Consider the following 25,042-nt stretch of genomic DNA (forward strand, 5'->3'; position numbering starts at 1 on the left):
GCTTCTGTCCAAACTTTTTCAATGTGTTGACATCAAATTTTAAAAGTGCTTATATGTTCTAGATATATTAAAGTTAGTGAAGACAATGAGAAACGAGACAGGTTCAGATGAATTAACCTGACTGACTGAATGAATGACAAATACTTTATTGAAACTTATAAAGTAAAAAGTAATAATTATTATATTTAATTTGAAAAAGTATTTGTAATTATATAAAATATACATAATTATATAAAATTAGATAACTATATAAAAATATATATAAAATAATGGTGTTTTTTCAACATGCTAATCATTATAATTGCAGTTTCCCTGGAGTTTGTATATATATATATATATATATATATATATATATATAGCTATCCCACAAACTCATTGCTAAAGAAATGAACTAACATAATATGTGCATATCAGTTCTAAAATTAAGCCAAATGAAACCTCATGAATTAGAAGCTACGCTCACATAGCGGTGCTTACTTACCACCATTTCCTGTGGGGCTGCAAGACAGCACTGGTCTATGCATGTAGTGGAAATACAAGGTTTTTTGAGAACTTCAGTCCTGACTGCAGGAAGTAAGCAGCTAAAAGCGGTCTCCAGCTGATTTGAGCATCACCACACTGATACCATAATTTTGTGGTAGGCAGCCAAGAAGAATCTTGCAAGTCGATCTGATTTTTACATATGAAGAGAGCATCCAGGAAGCACAAGAAAGGATGAAGCTACAGAATCCAGAACTAAACTGCAGGCTGAGTGAACCTCTCAATGTTAGAAGGAAAAGGTCCTGACAGATCCCCCTGAGTAAGCAGAAAAGGAATATGTTGGCTCAGGATGCAAAGTAGAGGCAGGCGTTGAGTCCACTCAGTGAAACTGCCTGCTTTATCTAAATCCAGCCGCAAGAGACGTCCCTGATCTCTGCTCACAAACCTGAAATGTCCTTGGACTAAAGGGGCAGAACAACAGTGAAGGAAAGCTCAGAACTAGAAACTCTGCAGCTGAGGAAATGCCAAAGACAGATGAAGGTTTCACCTGCCTGTCTGACAGAGATGTAGAAGAAACAACCCACAAAACTTTTAGTCCTTAGTAATAATTAGGTTTTATGTACAACCACATTTTATTCATTTAAAAGTAACTGAAACAAATCAAAAACAACTGGAGGAGCATTTGACAACTAATTTATTTACCTGGCAACAGGTCAGTAACCTGACTGGGTATTAAAGGAGCATTTCAGAGAGGCAGAGTCTCTCAGGTGTAAAGATGGACAGAGCTTCACCAACCTGAGACTAACTGCACCTCTTCAGAAAAATGTTCCTAATTGTAAAGTGGAGAAAACTTTGAAGCTTCTCTAATCTACAGTGTTTAATACAATCAAAATGTTCAAAGAATGAGGGGGAATGTCTGTGTGCATAGGACAATGCTGGATGCTGGTAATGTTGGAGTCCTCAGGCAGCGCGGCATTAAAACCAGACATGGTTCTCTACTGGAAACCACAGCATGGACTCAGGAAGACTTCCAGAAATCACTGTCTGTGAACACAGTTCACCCTAAAAATCCACAAATGCAAAGACGTGAACATGATATGTGAACATGATCCAGAAACACCACTGTCTTCTCTGGACTAAAGATCATTTAAAATGGTCTGAGCCACAGTGGAAAACTGTTCTGTGGTCAGATGGATGAATGTGTGAAATTCTTTCTGGAAATCATGGACGCCGTGCCCTGCAGACTAAAGAGGAGAGGGAGTATCCAGCTTATTATCAGTGGACAGGTGAAAAGCCTGCATCTCTGATGGGATGGGGTTGCATTAGTGCCTAAGGCGTGGGCAGCTTCCACATCTGTGAAGCTCCATCAATACTTAAAAGTACATGGAGGTTTTAGAGCAACATCTGCTTCCATCCAGACAACGTCTCTTTCAGGGAAGGCCTTGCAGATTTCAGCAGGACAAAGCTGAACCACATCATGCATCCATCACAGCAGCATGGCTTCACAGGAGAAGAGTCTGGTTGCTGAACTAGCCTGCAGTCCAGAGCTTTCACCAATACACAACATCTGGAGCATCATGGAAGCAAAAATCCAGCAATGAAGGCTCAGGACTGTTGAGCAGCTAGAATCCTGCATCAGACCAGAATAGGACAACATTCCTCTCCTAAAACTCCTAAAACTGGTCTCCTCACTTCCCAGATATTGTTAGAAGAAGAAGAGATGTTACACAATGCTAAACAGCATCTTATTTAGCTGCTGTCATCAGATTCAAAATGAGCTTGTATTTTCCATTAAATGGTAAAATGTCTCAGTTTTATCATGATATATTGTTTATGTTCTATTGGGAATTAAAATAGAGTTCATGAGGTTTAGAAATCATTACATTCTGCTTTTACATTTTGCACAGGGTCCCAGCTTTTTTAGAACTGGTGTTGCATATTATGAAGTAAAATAAACCCATAACCCCAAATATGGGCATTTTGATTAATACTTCTGTGTCTTCTGTCAATGCCGAATTTATGATAATCACAAATGCATTTAACTCTTTCCCTGACCGACTTGAAAAACTCAGCAATGCAGCTGAAGTTAATAATGTGAAAACAGGAGTGAATTTATGGGGAACTGTAGTAGGTCAACGGCCTGACCCAGAGGTGGTATAGACTAAGATGAGTGCCCTCTCACGTCTCTTCACATTCTATTTTCATATGCACACACCACAGCGGCAACCGCTAGCTGATAGCGATATGCAGCATATTCTTCACTTCCTCTTGTTAGTAGGAACTAGTTTAGTTAGAACCTGAAAAACCTGACAAACATCACGGTCTACATAAAAAATGTCTAAAGAGAAAAGCTGAGTCAGTCACAAGCATATTGCAGGGTAGCGTGAGAACAACAGCTTCCATCTTTGTTTTTAACGGATGTAAAGATCAAACAGAAGGAGCTGGTTAGTCTTGAATAACAAGCTTTTTGTTCAGACGACGGACTCTCAGGCAGTTTTTAAACCCAGACGTGGGATTGCTTCTACCTGTCAGAGGAAAATGGATGCTGTCTGAATATTTCTGCCAGTACAAAAGACGTCATTGACAGTATTGATGAAAAGGTCATGCAGGTCTCACTGATCTCATTTGGACTAATGGTTTTGGTGCAGAGTTCCTGGTTCACAAGGCCTCCAGCATAACCAACTGTACAGCCACATTCCTGAGATACCAAACATCCCTTTGGCTTGAATAAAGTTTGAAATTAACACCAGTGACCATGAAAGTACTCCAAAACCTGACACTTCAGCACCCTAAGAAGATATATATGTAGCCCAAATTTCTGTTCTGCTCCTTTAGTTCTAATTTCTACTAATTTTTTCTGATGCAGAAAAACAAAAATTTGCTCATATGTGGGTGTGATCTGTTATCTTCACTAATTTAAAAGTTTTTCATGGCTCCTGAGCCAAATAAAGGAAATCTAGATGAAAATTGAATGCATTTTGACCTCTGCAGCCCCTCGTCTGTGTGACGTTCAAAATTAAACACACATAAAAAACATAGCTAGTTTTGACTAAGTAAACAAAGAAAAAAGGAAAATTGATAAAGTTATAGTTTAAGCAGATCCATCTTTGTTTTTGTTTTTTTTGCTTTTTAACAAAGCAACACAAGCAGCAACACATCAGTGTTGTTCATCAGGATTATGTCTGAGTTACTCAGACATAATCCTTTATGGAAAGTTATGATATTGAGGGATCTTTGCTTTTAATTAACCATGGCATCTAGTATCAGGATTAAATGTGGAATCAAGTAATTGTGACATTGTTAAACTAAATCCCTGGTTTTTACTCCTAGCACATACTAATTAATGGCTCATCCAAAAGATTTACATGCTTTTACCCCTCACTGATGTGTAATTGCTGAAATGATTTTATCAATAACTGAATGAAGCACTATGTTAAGATATTTATATATTGCTCATTTAAAGGTGTTCTTTTTACCAAATTTCAGCCCTTTTGTCCAAATATTATTTGAACAACTCTCACAAACACAGCAGTTGTTTCACAGCAACAACCCTGGCCTCAGTCTGTATAAATGTGGTGATGATAAAAGCAGGACAGAGCGACTATGGGGACATTTGTGCTGGAATCTCTGTCTCCGGTTACACTCAAACACTCATATCACAATATGTTTCACAGCAAGTTAATGGCTATGGCTGCAAATGTCTCCTCTTTCCTTCTCTGACAATAACAGACAGTTGCAGCATGTTTATCGTCTCCATAAAAATACATTTGTGCAAATGGGGAAAAGCTAAGTGGGTCACAGCCTGCTACTGATCCCACCACAGTGTAAAGGACAATGTCTGCGTGAGGAAGAAGAGAAGTGTTTTTGGCATGTGGGAGGAGACAGCTTGATGGGGAGGACAAATAATGAGATAGTTATCTTAAGAAAACTCCTATTTCGTCCCACTGAAGCTATTTCACCGGATTTCATTACATGGGCTCAGTAGGTTATAAAGCATCGTGTTTCTTGGATGTCTTTTATGCCACACTGGAGTTACTGAAATGTAACGCTCCACACACTAGTGGTTTTTGTTTAATTCATGTGAGGAGTAGGTTAAGAGGTAATGACAAAGCCGGGCAGATAGACTTGAATTCTGGGGTCTGACTGCATTTCATTTAAAGAGCAGGTCAAAGGTAAAAGAGGCAGGGTTGAGAAACACATTATGTACAAGAAAATGCAATTAGCAACTGTTTGCAAAACAAGAAGAAACAAAGAAAAAATAGCCACACTTGAATGGTTTGTATTCAAATAAATGTCTTATCAACCAAAACAAACTCTCTTCAATTACTAAAAACTGAACTGACTGTGACCCTTTTGTATTCTGATAAAAGTACTTAATATTAAAGAAACAAGCGATAGCTGGCAGATAGTTATTTAATCATGAGGGAAGAATAGATGCCATCCTCTTCACAGATCAATGCCCTGAAGCAGCTGATTAAAGTCATCATGTGACTTTCTTTGTTATATTGTAGGTGTGAACTTCAAACCTGCAGGGTTTCTCGCTATTTTGTGACATTTTAAATGTTAACATATTTATCTAGAAAATCATGACAATAAACAAGGATTACTAACGGAATCAATAAAGACAATACCTAGTTCTTGTTCCTATAATCTACACCGTGACCCTAGTCTGAGTGCTAAATCTGGCCTTGAATACTTGAAGCGTTTTTATATTAATATTAAGAAAACCTTTTGGCGTTTTTTTTCAGACTACTTAATTAATATATATATATATATATATATATATATATATATATATATATATATATATATTATAACTTGTAAACTGTAAACTTAATAAACTCATAAGTGTTGTGCTGTTGCTTTCATTCATAATAACTTCAAACTGAGGAGCAACCGGTAAGTTTTCAGCTCTTGTTGCTAACGACCACTCACCGTCTCCAAGGTGCTGTTGCCGGGCAGAGCGTTCTCGGACAGCGCGAGCCCACTTCTCTGCCTCCTCCAGATTAGCGCACGGGTCCTGGAGCGCGGCGAGACGAAAGCACTGCTCCACTCTCTGCCGCGAGACCCCGGAACTCATCCAGCGACGTTTGAGCGGGTAGAAGTACGCCGCAAAGTACGCCGCGGGGTCCGCGTTGTCATCCTCCCGGTAAGCCCGGCAGCCCACACAGTCCCTCAGACTCAGGACCACCTTCCGACCGATAGGTGCCGACGCGAACCTCTGGACAATGAGGTCCTTTTCAGTCAGGTTTACTGAGTACCTGACTTTTTGATTATTAGTAAGCGTAAATTCCCCATGTAACGTGACAGGGTTGCTGTCGGTTATGAGGTCCGCTTCAGCTGTCCTCTGATCCATCCTGGGTAGACCGGGATGGGGATGGGGTCCGGGATACAGCTGCAGCCAGATTGTCACATAGCTAGCTTCCTGGAATGATGCGACCAAAGTGGAGAATACAGACTGCAACTGACAGTCTCCTCCTGGTCGGACCTTTGTCAAGGCACAGTCAAAAACTACTCCATTTCCGGCTGCCTTTCAGCATAAAATCCGTTCTAACGGACTAATGTGGATTTGTTTTAATTGGATATCAGTGAATTGGCACTATACAAACAAAGCTAAATTACATGTACTTAAATTAGCTCAAACTTAATGATGCATAATAAGCCTGGATCTTTGTCACCTCCCAGCCATCCCATGCCTGTTGAAAGTCATCCATTCATGGACACTGTCAATCTGTTTTTCTGTATCAAATTTTCTTTACAAATACATTTATGTATATCAGTTTTTTTTTTGTTTGTTTGTTTTTTAATTTTAGTTTTAGCTCAAACCAAACAGTTTATGATGCATTATGAAAAGATGAGTTAAACCAGATTTAACCAATGACTAATTTCCACCTGCGGTCCTAGGGCAGGCTGACAACTAAATACAGTAAATTACAACAAATACAAATTTAAAATATACAAATAAAAAAAACAAGAAATGTCACACTTTAATAAAACTCAGAACTCTAAAAACTCCATTCATAAAACTTGTAGCAACCAGTAATGTGTTCATGCCTCTTGTCTGATAAGTATACTGATAAGTATTCTGTACAAAAATTGTCCCCAAAAACACGTATTTCTGAAAATTACTGTTTTATTTATGTATTATTACATTATCTGGTGCAGTTATTATATTTTCAAAAGATTTTTTCACGCCAGGTTAATCAATCAACCAAAAACATAATAACCTATTACATTATTGGAATTTCTTTTACACTATTAGCAAGTTATTAAATTATTGGTTTATTAAATTTAAAATGGCCAAATATATTACAATATTGGCTGGTATTATATTATTCCCCTATTTAATGTCCTATCTCATAGATTTATTAACAGCTTTAAAAATTAAATAATGAAATAAGAATAAAATAGTTTAAAATATACCCATGCATTTTCTAACCCATGTGACTCTAAAGAAACCTTTTCATGTTTTTACATTCAGGATCATCCATCTGAGTTGTCTGAGTGGTTTTTGAGTGTCTCATGCTGGCTTGACATCTCTGGCTGCAGTTGAACCAGGCTGTTAGTGAAGCAGTACGATGCCCCCTAGTGGTATTTATGGTAAACCTTCACAGTGCAAGTAAGAATTTCTGGCCACATAATTTGTATTTATAGCAAAGATTATAATTTAAATGAGGTATCTAAGCATAGCATTTGTATGGTACACACTTAAGTCTTTACCATATGGGGTTCTCTGTCCCACAGACTGGATTGACACAAGAACATGCATTCCATGCAAATGAGCATCCTATAGGCAAACTCTATGATTGGAGGACACAGGACTGAGGAATTTTCTTTGTTTAAACCCTAGATAAGACAGAATGACACATCAAGTCTTTAGGTCTTCGTTCTGGCTTTGGGACCTCCAGATTTTGCTGCAGAAATCTGTTTTGATGTCTGAACTTTTGTAATAAACTTCTTTTTATTATTCAAGTCAGCGTCCAGAGACGTTTTTGCCTGAGAGCCAATTTTTCCACATCTCCTGATCAAGATACATCATAAACAATCTAATTGCATAATAATACTGAGCCTGCAGTGGTCCTTAAGCTGCACCATATACTCTATATAGTCTTTGAGCTTGTCATGGTCCTGCTCTGGTTGCCTGGGTGCTTTTCCTCCTCTGAGTCTAGGTTGTGATGGACAGGCTGTGGATCACTGAGCAGCTCTTAAGAAGCAGCTTGTGTACTCCCTTTATCCTCCTGTATAGTAATCAGGTAGTTTCACGACTCTTCCTCGAATGAAAGTCCTTGAAAGCTTGAGTAACATCAAAGAAAATTTGAAGTAGGGGCCCAGATTGGGACAAGGTGTGTAACTGAGACATTAAAAATGGGTTAAAAAGGGTCAAACTCATCTTAGTTCAGGGGCCACATACAGTGCTAATTGATCTCTGGAGCAGGAAAATAACAGCATGCAAGCTCCAAATATTTCCCTTTGTTTTAGTCCAAAGAGGTAAAAGTACATTATTAAGATGTTTACTTTTAACAAACCATCCTTTTAGAAAACATTTTATGAACAACCTGAAATTTATGGAAAAAAAGATTTTTTTTTGCCACAATTTATTATTTACATGTTTAATACAATTTATAAATCAAATGGATCTACAAATTCACAAAACATTTAATCACAGGTATCTGGGACTGAAAAATACAGTATTTCATGTTATTTCACATAACATTTTAAGAGCTAGAAGTTATTTTAAATGTACAAACAAATACATTTCCACATGTGTGTAGTAATCCTGACCACCTGAACCGAATCACCTCATAATACAAACTGAAGCGAGATCTAGTTTTAAAAAACTGTTGTAACATCTTTTTTTCTTTTTTTATGAGAAAACAAGTGATTTTTCCTCCTTGCACTGTGATCTGAGTGTAGTAAGAACACCATTGCATTATATATTAAGCTGATAGGGAGATATAAGTTATGTTTGTTGGGATTTCTAAACAACTAAACAAGCCGCAGAGCAAACTGATCCAGGAACATTATTACTGATATGAAGATTAGAAGAGGGTTAAGTAAGAAATAAAAGATGTATCCCCCTGTCTTGGAAATGTTTATATTCAAGCATAAAATAAAATCTAACATGGATAAATTAGGAATTGCAGTTAATATCTTCTATGTCATTTTCACATTTACCAAATCATCCTGTGGGCCAGATTAGACCCTCTGGTGGGCCAGTTTTGGCCCCTGGGCCAGACATTTGAGACCCCAGATCTAGATTTCATGAAATAATTAACTCATTATTATTATTCAAATTAAAGTGGTCAGCAAATGTAAAAATTGAAACAAAAACAGTAAAAACAAACAATTTTTATCAACAGATGTTTACTCAGGAAGTTCCTGCTTTATTTCTCTTTCACATTGTAGCATCAGTTTTATATGAAAAAATCATCAGTTTTATCTAAATAAATCAATCAAACTTTATTTATAAAGCACTTTTCATACAATGAAATGTAGCACAAAGTGTTTTACAGATTTTAAAAGAATTAAAAAGAGTAGCCCACCCCTTCCCACCATGCTCCCTGCCCCCCATCTCCATCACCACATATACATATTCATACGCACACAGTCAGATTAATATGTGGCCGAGCACAGAGGAGCCAAAATACTATCCCAGGAGCCGTCTGCACAAGGAGTTGGCCGGACCACAGCAGCCAGGGCACCAACACGGGCACCAGACAAGAGACCCCGGCACACATGGCTGACCCAGCCCCCAGTGCAGAGGGCTCCCTCTGAGGAACACCGGAAAATATTAAAAGAATGATGAAAAAAATCTAAATAAAACAGTAAAAACTAGAAAGAATGAATAATACAATGAAATAATAATAAAAAAAATAATAATAAACTAATAAATAAAAATAAAAATATCCACACTAAAACAATGAAAGCTAAGTAAAAGCCAAATTAAAAATGGTAAGTTTTCAGCCTATTCTTAAAAACTGTGTTCCTTCCTTTTTTATTGGCCATTTAACTTTTCACAGTCGTCTGGTGGTTTTGTGACTTTAAATCCTCTTCCACAGATGTAAACAGTCTGGGCAGATTTTCACCCACGTAGGCAGGTGGGAAGGTGATGTGGTATAAATGCTGCATCATGATCAGAAACATGGTAGCGTTCATGTACAACAGCATGCAGAAGCACATTGCATGCTGGATTCACGTACACCCAAGCTTTTTCCAGGTCAAGGTCAGTTTAGGCTGGATATTTGTTTGGATTTGATTGTCTATATTTGGGGTGACACTTGGGGGGAACCAGTCAGGTTCTAGTGGTGGACCATGCCCACAACAGGCCACCCCTTTGGCCCAGATTATGAGTAACACTGGCTTTTTCAGTATTGCTTCCTAATTGTTAAGAAGTGGCTCAAATACCTGTGTTTTTTATATGATACAGTTAAAGTCTCCATTCTGACCTCTGCCACCAACCTGCAAGCCCCTCCTACAACTTCTGCACCCACCAAGAACAACCAGTGGCTCCCATCAAAGTTCCATCATCACCTTTTCGCCAAAACATACCCCTGGACCAGTATCTTGGATAATATATAGGTTAACCTCAGGAGACTCCAGTGACTGGACAGTTTCCTGGAGCCTTTCTTTCACTGAACAAACCTATTTAAAATCATTATTCTTATATTATTTTTGTTATAATAAACTATGAACGGGGTTACAGACAACATTATAATTGATTCAGACATGTATGAATAATTTTAGCTTGGATTTAGTTATTTACCATTTCCTGGGGGAAATATTTTGGCTTAAATGCTCCATTTTGTTCAAAAGTCTCTTGAGGTGCTGAACAGGCAGTGTGATTTGATTAAAGCCGATTAAAGTGCTTTTAGAGCAATTTAGATTCTTTAAAAAGACAATGAAAAATATTCTATGTCAAATTTTTTTTGTGATCAAGCGTTGTTGGAATCTTAAATGGCTCATGGTGTATCTTACCCATCCTTCATCCCAAATTATTTTTCTATATTACTTTTTATATTTCTGTAAACATGATGGAGAACATCTGTGCTAACACATATAATAATCCACTTTAACTACAGTTTGCTTTAATCTAAAAGAATCCACTACAGATGATTATTTCTTGAGTTCTTAAAGTAAATAAATATGCAAACAGAGGAGTAAAAAAGATGAGAAACATTGTGAGAAGAAATATGTCTGAAAATTGGCTACATGGACTTAAAAAGGAGAAGAAGAGTCTGTAACCAGAAGTTGTGACTTCTTAAATTAAGTTTTGTTTATTTAACCTTAAGCTGCATTTTCTAACCAAGAAGTTTCCATTTATTTACAAGGTCTATTCATACAGTGAGTCTTTATCTTCATCATAATAAATTATTTCAAATGTAAGAACACAGAAAATACAAAACTCCAGAGTTAAAATGGTTGCGAATTCAGACCAAAACAACATTTATCTAACAGTATCATGCTTCCTTACAAAGAAAGAAATTTTTCTCAGCTCTGAGTTCACCCTGAACATTACAATAATTATGGTTTTACATCGTAACAGGTGATATAAAGTAAACCAAAAGGGGATAAAACAACAACAGCAACAAAAAAGCTCCAGTGTGGACACACTTAACTGTTTATAAAAATGACTAAAGTGTGTGTTAAATCATGATACACAAAATAAAAAAATAATAAAAAAATTAAAATAGATAAATTCACATAGAAATACTTTTTTCTTTTTTCTAAAAACTAGAAAAATGAAGCGACGCCTGCGTCTAGTTCAGGCAGGCAAGTCGAGCCGCTGTGCTGCATCCCATGAGATCTGCAGCAGACGTTCATGCTACACAGAAAACACCCATCCAAGCTGCACACCTCCTCCCTTCCTGTTTGCCTCATGCTTGCTGCCACTGCTGCTGCTGCTGCCCTTCTCACTGCCTGCTCCTCCACCCCATCATCCACCTTCACCTCCGCTTTCACGCCAATATTTCATTGATTAAATAACAACATGTGCAAGAAGTGATGGGATCAGAGTGTAAATGCCAAACTACAATTCTTCTTTATAAACTTTTATCCACCAACTCCGGTCTTACTGTACTGTACTTTTCAAGCCACTGAAATGTTACACAAGGTTACTTCAAGGTCCACTTGTATAAGTCCAGATTGTCCCTCAGGGGACAGAAATGTCCTCCTGTGGCACTTTATCTGACCGAGTTCACAGTATGTGGTAATGATGCCAACTCACATCAGTAAAGCTGTTAGACTGTGAAGTTCTAGCTGTCTGCAGTTATTACCCGGAAGTTAACTTCACTCTATTTTTATTTTTTATAATACAAACTTAAATGTTGGTCAAACTGGGTATTGTCTTAGTAATATCTATCAAAATAGATATGTGTGTTACCATGTTACATAAATGTGTGTAACAGGTTTTAATCTTGGTCCATGAGAAACTATTTCTTGTGATCAGAAATGATCACGTCTCATGTCATGAGATGGTATGTTGCTCATTTAAAAAGAGAAAGATCTTTGTTTTTTTCTAGATATTTCCTCTATATTTTTATTATTAAAAAGAAATCTCTGTTGTGTGGTAGCAAAACTAGCCAAAACAGTTATGGAGGCTGGCATCTGTCAATCAGAGGATTCAGCCCTTGACTTCTCTAATCCAACAGAGAGTAGAACTAAAATCAGGTTAGACTAAGAGGTGCTGTATGAGTGTGAATAAGTTAATGAGGCTTGTAGAGTAAAAGCACTTTGGGTGGCCAAGTAGCCCTGAAAAGACTTGGATAAATCCATTATCCAATCCATTTAACCTTTTACCATTCAGTATTCCTGCTCGTCTCCACCAGAGTCTGTAATGTGGTGAACATCATTAAATGTTTATGACACATTTCCTTGATGTTCGGCGTTTAGCTTCAGTGGACTTTTCTGAAAGAGCTCAACACAGCATGATTTATAAAGCAACTCAAAAAGCTTCACAGCGGAAAAGCTAACTATAAAAAGAGGAAAGTGTAGAAATTAAACAACATAATAAAATGAAAACAATTCATAAAAACAATGTGAAAATAGCTATAAAAAAGACAGAGTCTAAGCAGAAGGGTTAAATTTATACAGAAGACAGACAGTATTAAAACAAGCAGAGCAGAAATAGTTCAGGTAGATTAAAATGAAAGCTCCTCTTAAACATATGTGTTTTAAGCTTAGTCTTAAAAGGGAGCTCAAAGCCGCAAAAGTTGATGGGTCATTTCACAAGACAGAAACCTGTAAACAAAAAGTTCTGCTTTCCATCATAGAACCAGACAGGAAGCCACAATGACGCTGCAGAAGTTCAGCCTGAATGTGATAAACACATCCACCAGCTTCTAGAAGCTCTTTGGCTTCAGGAAGTCTTCGATTTTGATTCATTATTAATGCCATTACTTATTAAAGAAAAGACTTATTAGAAGAGAATCATCAATTATGTGTATTAAAGAGAAATTCCATCCATCCATTATCTGTACCACTTCGTCCATTAAGGGTCGTGTGGAAACTGGAGCCAAACCCAGCATTTAGCAGGTGAGAGGCAGGGTTCACCCTGGACATGTCACGGTCCATCGCAGGGCCTAACAGAAAAATTAAAAAACTGAATTAAAATGTTAAATTTAGTCATGCAATTAGTACTGGAAGCGAAGGTAATGCCATCCAGAGGAACTGCGTTATTAGGTTGTGAATTTCTGAGGTTTTTGAGGCTAAAGGCTAAAACAATGACATGTCCTCATGTTTCATAGCTCCAGTGAGTCAAACTGTCTAACCAGGTGGCATGGACAAATATTACCTCACAGCTTTTTTTAAAAGCCCAACAGAGACTCTACTTCCTAAGGAAACTCAAATGGGCCAAATGACCTCAAACACTCTTTCTCTACATCTACAGGAGCACCATTCAGTCCATCCTGACCAACAGCCCCGCTGCGTGGTATGTCAGCTCATTTAGACACTACACACAGCAGCAGGCTGAAGAGGAAAGTGTAGAACATCATCAAGGCCATTACACTACCTGGCTATTCCCTTTATGAACTGCCTGAAGGAAGGTTCAGGAAAGTTAAAACAAAAACTAACAGACTAAGAAACAGCTTCTATCACAGAGCTGTAGCTGCAGTTTCCCCAGTGACATCATTATGAACAGTGTGTGTAAATGTGTGTAGATGTTTCTGCGTGCAGCTATACTTGTAAAAATATATACATTTCTGTTTGAGTATATGAGGTATTAGGACTACTGTTTGCATAACAATGGAAATTTTCCCTCACTGGTCACTTTATAAGATCCACATTGCTTATACTGTGTTGGACCCCTTTTACCTTCAGAAGTGTCTTAATTCTTGGTGTCATGGATTCAACAAGGTGTTGGAAACATTCCTCAGAGGTTTTTTTCTCGATATTGACGTGACAGCATCACACAGTTGCTGCAGATCTGTCAGCTGCACATCCATGATGAGAATCTCCCGTTCCACCACATCCCAAAGCTGCTCTTTTATGATCTGGTGTCCGTGGAGGCCATTGGAGTTCAGTGAACTCGTTGTCATGTCCAAGAAAGCAGTTTGAGATGATCTGAGCTTTGTGACATGGTGCATCATCCTGCTGGAAGCAGCATCAGAAGATGCTCCACTGTGGTCATAAAGGGATGGACATGGTCAGCAACAATACTCAGGTAGACTGTGGTGGTTAAACCAGGCCATGTTGGTACTAAGGAGCCCAAAGTGGGCCGAGGAAATATCCCCTACACCATTACACCAGAAGCAGCCTGAATTTTTGATACAAGCCATGTTTTTTTTTGTTTGTTTGTTTGTTTTGTTCTGTTTTTCCATTATATAATTTTCAAAGTCATGAAGGCAAAAACAACAACAACAAAAAAAAAAGTGAACTCTGAACTCTGCACTGTCCTCTAGTGGATGTATTACCTGTATTACCATGCCAACGTGACAGCCACATGGAAGTATAAGGGCAAAATAAAATAAAAATAAATAAATAAAAGGATGGATCCATGCTTTCATGATGTTTACACAATTAAAAACAAGACCACTAAAATTTCCAAACACAATTACATACAGACTACACACAGAAGGAAGATAGCCGGATGAGGTTTAATGTGAGGGAACAACACTTTCCCCTCTTGCCACTCACAGTGTCATCCTAGATGTTTTCTCTGATGTCAGAGATACATTTCTTAAAGAAGGAGGAGAAAAGTTATGAAGAATTATATAAAATTTGGCAATATTTGATCATATTTTCTCTCTCTCTCTCTCTCTCTCTCTCTCTCTCTCTATATATATATATATATATATATATATATATGTATATATATATATATATAGGTATGACTGTGATAAGTGCAGCTTGTGTAATAACATAATACTGCCTCTTGATTTATTCAATTTAACCCAAAAAAATCATGTAAATCTGTTTTTTTTTTTTTTTTTACATCAGGCAACCATCAGATGGCGATGTTACACTGAGAAAAAACAGCTGAAACTCATCATGCTGCAATGCATTTTGTTAAAAACCAGACATACTTAAAATGACTCTAAACAGTGTTTCTTCATCATTTTGTGAGATATTATAGCCCTAAAAAAATGCATTTTAGTGGAATGGTTGTATTTTCAACCACATCATGTAGTATATGACACTTTAGACAAGAAATTAGTTCATAGTGACTATAAAAACCAACAATTACTTCACAAAACCTTAAATAAAAGATTTTATTATGATTCTGTATAAAATCAATATGCACTGAGGTGTTGTGTTCTGTCATCAGCACCTCTAGAAAATACATCACTGGTGAAATAAGTTATCAAGCAGCAGTTCATCAAATAAAATCAAGCAGTTGTCTGACTTCTCCTTTATTAAAATCAAAGTCATCCTTGCACCCTTGTTTGGCTCCAGGCACTGGCGTATGATCCACAGAGAGAAGGAGGAGGAAGAGGAGGAGGTAAGCATATATGCAGATGGGAATTAGTGGTCCCAGTAAACACCTGGAGCCAGAGGGGAAATGAGATTATCTTATTCATATGCAAGTCTTGTACAGCTGAAATAGCTTTTCATACACTTCACACCAAAGGAAAGGTATGCATCACCTGAATTATGGCTTTTTGCCTGTAAACGCAGCTCTTCCTCAAGTACATTCAGGCTTTACTTTGTGTTTTTGCACATGAATCTGTCGCATAATTTCCTGCAACGAGCGAAATTAACTCAAAAAAATGTGCATGTTTCTTCAGCTTGAGATCATCACTCATAACAAAAGGGCCTTTCATTCCAAACTGCAGGGTAGATGCTGATTTCCTAAAAGCTATTGATTGAAAATGACACAGCTGAGGAATGGGAGAGGAGCCATGAATGAGGACAGTAGATTCATGCTCCTTTATTCTCCAGCTGTGAGCTGTACTGCAGCTCTGAAGGAGAGGGGGAAAAAGGCCGTCGCTGCATATGGTGTTTTTCATGGGATTTAGGAGACAGTGCTATCGCTCCCACAAGAGCTTGGGCATGTGGTGTTGAGAGGTTTCATCTCAAAAACACTTGATGAAAGCAACCAGGATTTCACTTAAACTTGTCCTGGTTTGCTCTGGGAATCCTCACATCTGGTTTTATCTCCTAAGAGACCATTGACACAAGCTTAATAACTGATAATCAGCCATCGTGAGCTGTTAGGGAAATTCAGTCTGGATGTCAAGTCAGTGAGCATCAATGCACTCAATACATTAACCTCATTATTTCTTATATAACATGCGGCTCAATGAGCCTGCTTGTGCCCCATCACCACCCCACACGCTGACAGATAACAGAGTGGGAGGAAAGGATGTCATATACCGCAGCATTTAGTTACCATTGGCATCCAGCACGACAGATCCCCCCGTCTGGGTCGCTTAGCTGTGACGGTTTGCAGAAAGGTTTCGCCTGTCTGCTTGGCTCTCCTTCAGCTGCCCCTTCATTCTGCTCTGTTTCTTCGGAAGAATTGCCATAATTATGTAAGACTTACATAAACCTGCCTCTCGCTAGCAAACATTGAAACGTCTTCGGCTCTGAAATGATACTTTACACATTGATAACCATGACAAATAGACACCCACTCGTTGAGACATTTATCGTTCAGAACTAATAAAGTTTTCATTGCTGCAGAGCTTTGCAGAGACTCTTATTCTTCTGTGTAATGAAACACCGCTGGGAGATTGTTCTGCTCTTTGGTGCTTTGAGCTGAATGTTAATTCCAGTATGCAGGTATGATTTATATAATGATGAGAATCTGCAAATTAGTCACAAACACAATACCTCTGACGCTGATGGAACAATCATTAGCAAATTATTAGATTAATTAAACTGCTGACTTAATGATGGTTTGGGATAAAATGTCAAGGGGTCATCAAAGTTGCTGAAATTGTGCTGCAGGGGGATATTAATTTCAGCTCTAATATATCTGATAGCTGTTAATATGACCCAAAGTAACCACATTACGACTAAAAATCACTATCATAAGATATATTACTCTAAAAAGATATTTCAGTGCGGTTCATTTCTAAAAATTATTCATGATTAATACTCTTCTGTCGTACGGAGGAAAGAACATGCCAAAAACAAAAAACAAAGAAAAAAGACGAAATATCAAAATACCTAAATAAACTAATTATAAAAAATAAAATAAAATAAAATAATAATAATAAAAAAAAGCTGGAGTGGAAATAAAAAAAACAGAAAATGGAAAAAAAGGAAATAGTGAGGAATTAAAAAAAATAGTATCAATAAATAAATAAATACAATTTTAAATGAAAATAAATATGTTTGGGGAGACTGCAATGCTCTGTTTCTCTGGCCTCCCCTGCACTTCCTCACTTCATACCTGCAGCTGTGCTTAGCAGGATTATTACACACCTGCCCTTTAGCAACCCATCAAACTCTGCAGCATAACCAGGCTGCTCAAGTCTTTGCCAGTCTGTCATAACAACTCTCCTGTGGTTTTGAGCCCAAGCTGGTTAGCCGTAGTTTTGGCCTTTGCCAACATTACTCTGTTGTTAGCTGAGATCAGCCTTCAAGTCCTTCCTCTGCATGGAGTCATGACAGATATACAGAAAGACATAAACACAGAGATAAAAATAAACTTAATGGTTGGAAAGAAAAGTGTCAAATAGAATGCTGAATGAAAATAAACTATAGAAATAAGTTTGGTGACATGAAATGAGAAATAAAATGTAAAAGGAAAATAAAACAAATATAGACATGAAAATAATCAAAGAAAGAAATAAAACACAAATGAAATGAATAAATACAACTGAAAGTTAAATAGTAAAATGAACAAATAAGGTTATTTGTACAAAGTTAAATTAAAAGTTTAAAACAAGCATTTTGTTACATTTTATAAATTACTGAATGGAAAAATGACTTTTTTTGTAAAATGTTTGTATTAATATTAGCTTACTGAGCCAATTTTACATTTCTGTATTTCTGATGTGTTCTTCCAAAACCTGGATGTCTGCATCCCGTTTTAAGGTATTTATCTCTCCAGTTTTTTCAGAAGTCTATTTGACCTGCAAAACAACCAGAAGCAAATGGACATCAATTTTGTTCCAGCTGCCACAGGACTTCCAGAGGGCTGAGCCTCCCACTCAGCTGAAGTTGTGCCAAGGCGGGGAAAGACCTAACAGACAGGGGGAAACCCACAAGTCTCCCTCTGTGGAGGTGGAGAACCACTCCTTATTATGTGGACGTGGTTTATTAGGTCACCTCCATTCTCATGACCTGGTTGCTGGAGCGTGGTGTTGGAGGCTTTGAACAGAGGCAGATAATCTTATCAGCACTGATATGTGTTAAGGAGGTGGATATGCAGTCTTGTAAGAAGACTGAAGCAACATGCCTGACTTGATTTGGGCCAAGCCTTAAAATGCGGATATCTTTGCCAGTAGGCAATAAGAAAAATGGGGTTAGATGAAGTGATGTGGAAAGCAGATGGTGACATATTTTATGGTGTACAAGAGTCAAATCCTTCTTTTAAAGTCTAGACACTTTTTATCTCAGTCATATTTCAAAATGTGGCTCAGCTTCATAGTAAATCCTTAACTTGGCTTAATATATAAATTATTTCATTCCTAAGTATTCATCATGAATCCACAACACCTGGCTGAGGTTAAGATCCCATAAAGTGTGAACAACATCAAACTGGATTATAGATGCTTACATTCATGAACTCAATAAAGTGTCTTGTACTGTGCAAAGGTCTTGATCCATGCTTTATGTCTTCATACTTTTTCCAAATACTTTCTGTAATCATCTAAAGTGGTTTGGAGCTGCAGCTCTGCAGGGTTTTGAAGGTCTTTTTTGGAGATTGGCTTCTTTTTAACTCATCTTCAGTCCTGTCCTTGTACACAACCATTTTAGAGGAATGTGTCTTTTTATTTGTTTAACCACTCAACACTGACCACTGAAACAAAAAAGGTACCTCTCCCAGGGGATGAACTATATTCTGTTACATAATTTCTTCCTATTTCTTCTTGTTACATCTGCAAATATGTTTAAGATAACATAATTTGACAGGCAAAAAACTTTAACTACAAGCCAAAAATCTGCCACATCTCAGCATGGTGTGCTGTGTGTCCTTGATCAATTTGATGAAACTGGACAAGTGGAGCACAAGGAAGAAGTGTCTAGCCTAAAAATAACTATCTCAAGTCTAAGTACATATCTGTAAGTGATGTCCAAAAGAAATAGGAACAATTTCAGCAAAAACTCAGCACAGGACCTGGGAGATCCATCTGCTGTTCATCCAAGGCTCATCAGAAAAGGTCTTCATGGACGGGTGGATATAAGAAAGTCATCAACAAGTGAGTGAAACAGGGAAAAAAGACAGAAGTATGCTGAATAATACAAGAACTGGACTGAAAATCAGTTAATAGATTTTACTAACCGCAAAGTTCCTCCGGATCGCTGTTAACTTTGGTTAGAATCAGTGTGTGAAACACAGGGATCCTTGGGTCTCTGTAAACCCTTAAATAACAGCTTTGAGCTTTTTCCAGTGTCAAAACCAAAACACTGTTTACATATTTTAAATAATATTATACAGTATATTGATTTTAAAGCGCTAACTGATATTACAAACACAAAGTACTTTTTTTCTTGAAAGGAAGAAAGGCTTTAACATGATTTGTATTGCAGAGTAAACAGAAATACCAAATAAATTCAGCGGTTCTTGGTTACCCAGTCAAACCCCAATACCCCATTACTGTCTATATTTCACTCACTAGTTAGCCACATATATAAGGTTGGCTCTATTGAACACATACCTCTGTAACATATGCTACCACCTTCCATCATTAATTAAAAAAATCAGATTTATGTTTCATGACAACATTCAACTCAGCTCAACTTTATTTATACAGCACTTTGTCAAATGCATAAGAGCCGCCCAAAATGTTTGAACTAATAGATAGATAGATAGATAGATAGATAGATAGATAGATAGATAGATAGATAGATAGATAGATAGATAGATAGATAGATAGATAGATAGATAGATAGATAGATAGATAGATAGATAGATAGATAGATAGATAGATAGATAGATAGATAGAAATACTTTATTCATCCCAAGCTGGGAAATTTAGGTGTTGCAGCGGTACAGTCATTTAGCAGTTGTGCTTCTAAAGGTAGCAAAATAAAAAACAGTATAAAACATTTCAATATCTACAAAAGACTTATACAAGGAGGTATTTAGCTGTACACAGTAAGAAGTGAGAATAGCCAGCAAATAATATAGTCCAGTGCAATGATTAGTAGTGTGGTGTGCGAAATTGAGCTTGTCTGTGCAAAATTAACCAGTTACACACAAAATTACCCAGTTACATACTTGACAGTTGTTTTCAGTGACACAAGATGAGGAGTTTAACTGTGCAAGGTTGATCCAGTCAATGCAAAAATTCACCAATTACAACAGTCACTCACATTGTTATCTCTGACACAATGATGATGAGTTAAACAGTCTTATTGCGTGTGGCAGGAAAGATTTCCTGAAGCTGTCCTTGAGACAGCAAAGCTGTCTGAGCCTTTTGGAAAAGGAGCTCCGCTGTCTGTCCAGCACAGGGTGGAGAGGGTGGTCCGCGTTATCCAAGATAGATAATGGAGCTACCAATCACAATTGAGGTGGCCAATGAAATTTCAGGAGAGAGAGCACGTACGTACGCCCAGCCAGGCTGGGGAGGAGCGACCAAGTCAAGCCAGGTGTAGGTAATCCTGCTGAGTGAATGTTCATGGCTGTCTGTCACACATTAACCAGTGCTGACATGGAAAACTTGCTGCTGCTTACTGAATAGAAAAACCTACTACAAACTTGTAATTTCACCTCTGTAGATTAATAAAGCATCATAATTTAATTTAATTTAATTTAATTTCACCCAAAGTGAGTTTCAACGAGTAACAGAGGATTATGAAGATTTAACCCTTTGATGCCATTTGATACAGTTTCTGAAACTATTTGCTTCTCTTTACTGTAAAAACTCAAAACCCCGTTAAACTCAATTTTATTCTTGTCTTCTGCACTTTGGTGGATACAATAATAATACAATAATGCACTACAATAATTTTGACATATCACATGGTAATAAACAGTAAATAAAAAAACATATATATTTTAATACATTTTGTTAAAGGGCCAAATAAAGACTTCAGATTAAAAAAGATCCCCGTTTTTTTTTTTTTTTTTTTTTTTTTTAGTTGGGTTTAAAGGGTTAATTCATATAATATTGTAGCATTCTAAGGAAATGCAAACACAAAGACTCATGGAAGCGCATGTTAGTGGTAAAAACAGACCTTGTAGTGTTGCGTTAGCAGTTATAAATCTAAAGGGTGTTAACTAAACAACAGTGCTCACTGTTCTGTTCATAATATGTGTTTTTAAGTTCTGGTTTATGTTTGCACCGTGAGTGAAAAGGGTTGTGCAGAGCAGGACAATTCCTCCCACTATGATAGTTTCTAATATTAAATATTGGTGCTCTAGCTGCAACATCTGGCTTTTGTCTGCTTTACAATGTGCACTGATGGAATTACAGACATTATTACTGTAGCAGTAACAGGAAAAGCTTCGAGGATGATAGTGGACAGATTGAATGTGCAAATACATTAACAAAAAGCTTTTACATTTAGTTATGCATAACTAATGGCAGCGGTAGTTATGTGTAATTAAAAAATCTATCTGAACTGTGTGTTGAGTTTACAGGTGGTCAGGTGTCTTGTCGCCACACATCTGCAAAAACTAATTCAGCTCCAGGAGGTTAATCTTAATATTGCAATAAAAGAAAGAACCATGAAGAAACTGGACCTGGAAATCAAGAAACTGGAAATAGAAGTGAGTTGCATTTTTTTACTTCCAGGCTCTCTGCTGACAATTGAGTGCACTGGGAGAAAAAAAGCACATAAAAGTTTAAAAGTGTTTATTTTTTACTTGGAACAAATAAACAAAAAAATTATAGAATTTGCTGTCACTAATAATTGATGATGATGATTATAGTTAAGTTATATAATTGAAAGGTAATTTGTGAGCCTAGTTATTTAATTTTATAGCTACATAATCAATAAAGAGGCAAAAACATCAGGCTGGGTAAAAACATTAATAAAATCATTTTAAAACTGTAAAAATGTCATTTCTGACAGAAGTTACTCCGGCCTGAGCGATGATAAACAACTCCAGCATTAACTAAGCTGGATGTTAGTCTAGTCTGGAGCAGGCTAGCTGCACAGGATAAATCTCCATGGTAACTTATGCGCCACTGCTTTAGTGAACTGAATCAAGGATAAGTTCAGCCAGGATAACTGTGCTTAATCCCTTATCTCAGATTCACTCACTGGCATGAACATTGCTGTGTTCGATGGTGCTATTTTCAGGACAAACTGGTATGAAAGGCACAGCAGTGATGTAGACCTTAGACATTATGGTGTTTTGGAGCCGCAGATGAGGAAACTTTTCCAGTCTTCATCTCAAAAAGAGCTGAAGCAGCTTTTCCTTGAGGAATAGATCCAGATTTTCCAGGTACTGTCCAAAACTGAAAGGAATTATTGCAACCAAAGGTCCATCGCAAATTTTATTAATAATAAAATTGTTATTAAACCTCTATTTTTACCAGTCCCTTTACTGGGAGTCATATCAGTTGGATTGAACCAGACTCTAAAATCTTGATTCATTGGAAGAAGAGGTGGTTTTGAAGCACTCACCATGCGGCAAACCCTGAAAGAGTCATTTATTCAGACAATCATCTGAAGATAAGCATTTGTGAACATTTGCCCCATTTTTCATGGTTTGGGTTTGCTGCATCTCAGTTCCAATCATTTTTGCCCGCAGCGTAAAGAGGATAATGTGCTTCCAAGCAGGAGGCAACAGTGTGAAGAATCATGTCTGTAGCTGTCAAGACGGTGCCTTGTCCATTATGTTAGGAGGTGATATTCAGCATGGGTTTTCAGTGGTTGTTCACTATGATAGCTCTAAAAAATTAAGAGTTAAAACATGTTTATCTGCTGAGTCTTGTCTCTGATTCCAGTATGTTTGAGTTATTTTTGGGACTGATGACTTACAGATGCCTACTGTTGTGCTTTTCCGTCATCTAATTTCCTCCATTACAGTGTCAACCACAGGGTCAACTCTCATGGTACTTAGACAAGCCCTAGAAAGAGCTCCTCTGAGTATTAATGCTCATTTTCTGTAGAAGCATGAAGGTGGTAATGAGAGAAGGAAGCAAACATATCATGCTGTTTGAGGGGACACCTTACTATTCTCATAACTTCTCCAGCCCTCTTAAGCTCTCTGATAAAACCTCCATCTATTAAGCTGCCCAGGAGTCAAGAGAGATGGAGGGTGATTCTGTGTAGGTGGTTGGACAGGAGTTAAGGGGACGGTCGCCACTGAGTGACATGATGTCAGACTTTGTTTTCTGCATGAGCCTGTTGCTAAATAGAGGATGCTTTCCTTGCTGTGTAGCTACTGAAAGAAAAACTTCATTTTAAAAAAGATAAAAGAAAAAGGAACAAAAAAGTGTCAAAATTTGTTTTGAAAGAAATAATGAAATACCAGTACACAGCAACCTTTCTCCAGATTTTAACAAGGATGTGGCAGACACAGACGGACATACAGTCATTTACTGAAAACCCAGCACACACTTTATGGTACTTAGTACAATTTCCTCTGTCAGGAAAACTGATTACTTTTTGGCTAATTGATTAAAGGTCCCATAATATGCCAAATTAACTTTCTAAAGGTTTTCTAACAGTCACGTGTGTCCTCTTAGCCTGTGTTTAAGGCCCAAAAATAAGAAAATTCTGTCTCTTCTCTCATTTGCTTGCTCCACTTTCAAGTGAATGTGTGCCAAGACGATTGAGTCTGAGATATTTCCCTTTGTGACTTCACAAAGGGAAATAACTACTCTCATTGAATCATTGAATCATTGAATCGCTAGCTGAGCCTGTCCTCTAAAATCACCGAGCAGGTGCCAGCAAAAGCCGGATCCTTGCTGAGAGAGGGGCGTGGAGTGGGCATTGACAGGCACCACTCATGAGCATTTAAAGGTTCAGACACAGAAACAGCCCGTTCGCGGTTGAGCTCACTAAAGCTACTTCTGGAATGGCTGAGATTAAGGACCAAGGCTGAATTTGTGGTAATACACTTTGAAAACAATGTTGTTGGAGCTCTGATACCCATATGAAATTGTTGAAAAAATTTATAATATGGGACCTTTAAAGCCAACTACATTAAAGATGTATTAAAAAGCACAACAATATGCAATAAATAAAAAATTTAGACCAAGGCAAAAGTCCAAAAATACAACCAACTATGCTACAAACCCCCAAACCCCACTGGGAGACACTCTGCAGCTCTCATGGAGAGGACATTGATGGCCTGACCCACTGCATCACGGACTACATCAACTTCTGTGTGGAGAACACTGTGCCAACCCGGAGGGTGCGGTGTTTCTCCAACAACAAACCCTGGGTGACCCCTGAGCTTAAAGTCCTGCTGAACCAGAAGAAGAGGGCTTTCATTTCAAGGGACAGAGAGGAGCAGAGGAGAGTTCAGCATGAACTCCAGTACAAGATCAGGCGGGCCAAGGACAGCTACAGGAAGAAGCTGGAGGAGCGGCTGGAGCAGAATAACACACGGGACGTGTGGAGAGGGCTGAAGGAGATCTCTGGATTTGGACAGAGTGGTGCCAGAGGGACAGCTGATGGAGACCAGCGCTGGGCCAATGATTTAAATCTGTTTTTTAACAGATTTGATTCTAACCCCACTCCCTCTGCCCCCCCTCCCTCCTCTTCACACATCCCCAGTCCAGCGTCAACCATCCCCTTCCCCCGACCACCTTCATCTTCACCTCCACTTTCACCTACCCCCCATCTCCACTCCACACCAATGGACTCCACCACCAGCCCCCCACTGCCCTCCACCTCCCTCCTCTCCCTTACATCGGCCCAGGTGAGGAGAGAACTGAGGCGGCTGAAGAACAGGAAAGCTGCAGGACCAGATGGCATCCGCCCCAGGCTGCTCAGGACCTGTGCAGACCAGCTCTGTGAGGTGCTCAGGTACATCTTTAACCTG

The 25,042-nt window shown here is 38.0% G+C and overlaps 1 protein-coding gene across 1 annotated transcript in view; it reads right to left on the bottom strand.

Moving 5' to 3' along the window:
- The window catches only part of LOC121638437 (sphingosine kinase 1-like), a 74,084-nt gene extending 68,160 nt beyond the window's left edge, over positions 1-5,924 (bottom strand). Inside the window, exon 1 of the mRNA XM_041983238.1 lies at positions 5,416-5,924. Coding sequence (XP_041839172.1) covers positions 5,416-5,836 — 421 coding nt within the window. The 5' untranslated portion in view covers positions 5,837-5,924. The remainder of the gene's footprint in view (positions 1-5,415) is intronic.
- Positions 5,925-25,042: the final 19,118 nt, after the last annotated feature.

This window comes from Melanotaenia boesemani, chromosome 4, assembly GCF_017639745.1.
Source record: "Melanotaenia boesemani isolate fMelBoe1 chromosome 4, fMelBoe1.pri, whole genome shotgun sequence".
Lineage (NCBI taxonomy): Eukaryota > Metazoa > Chordata > Actinopteri > Atheriniformes > Melanotaeniidae > Melanotaenia > Melanotaenia boesemani.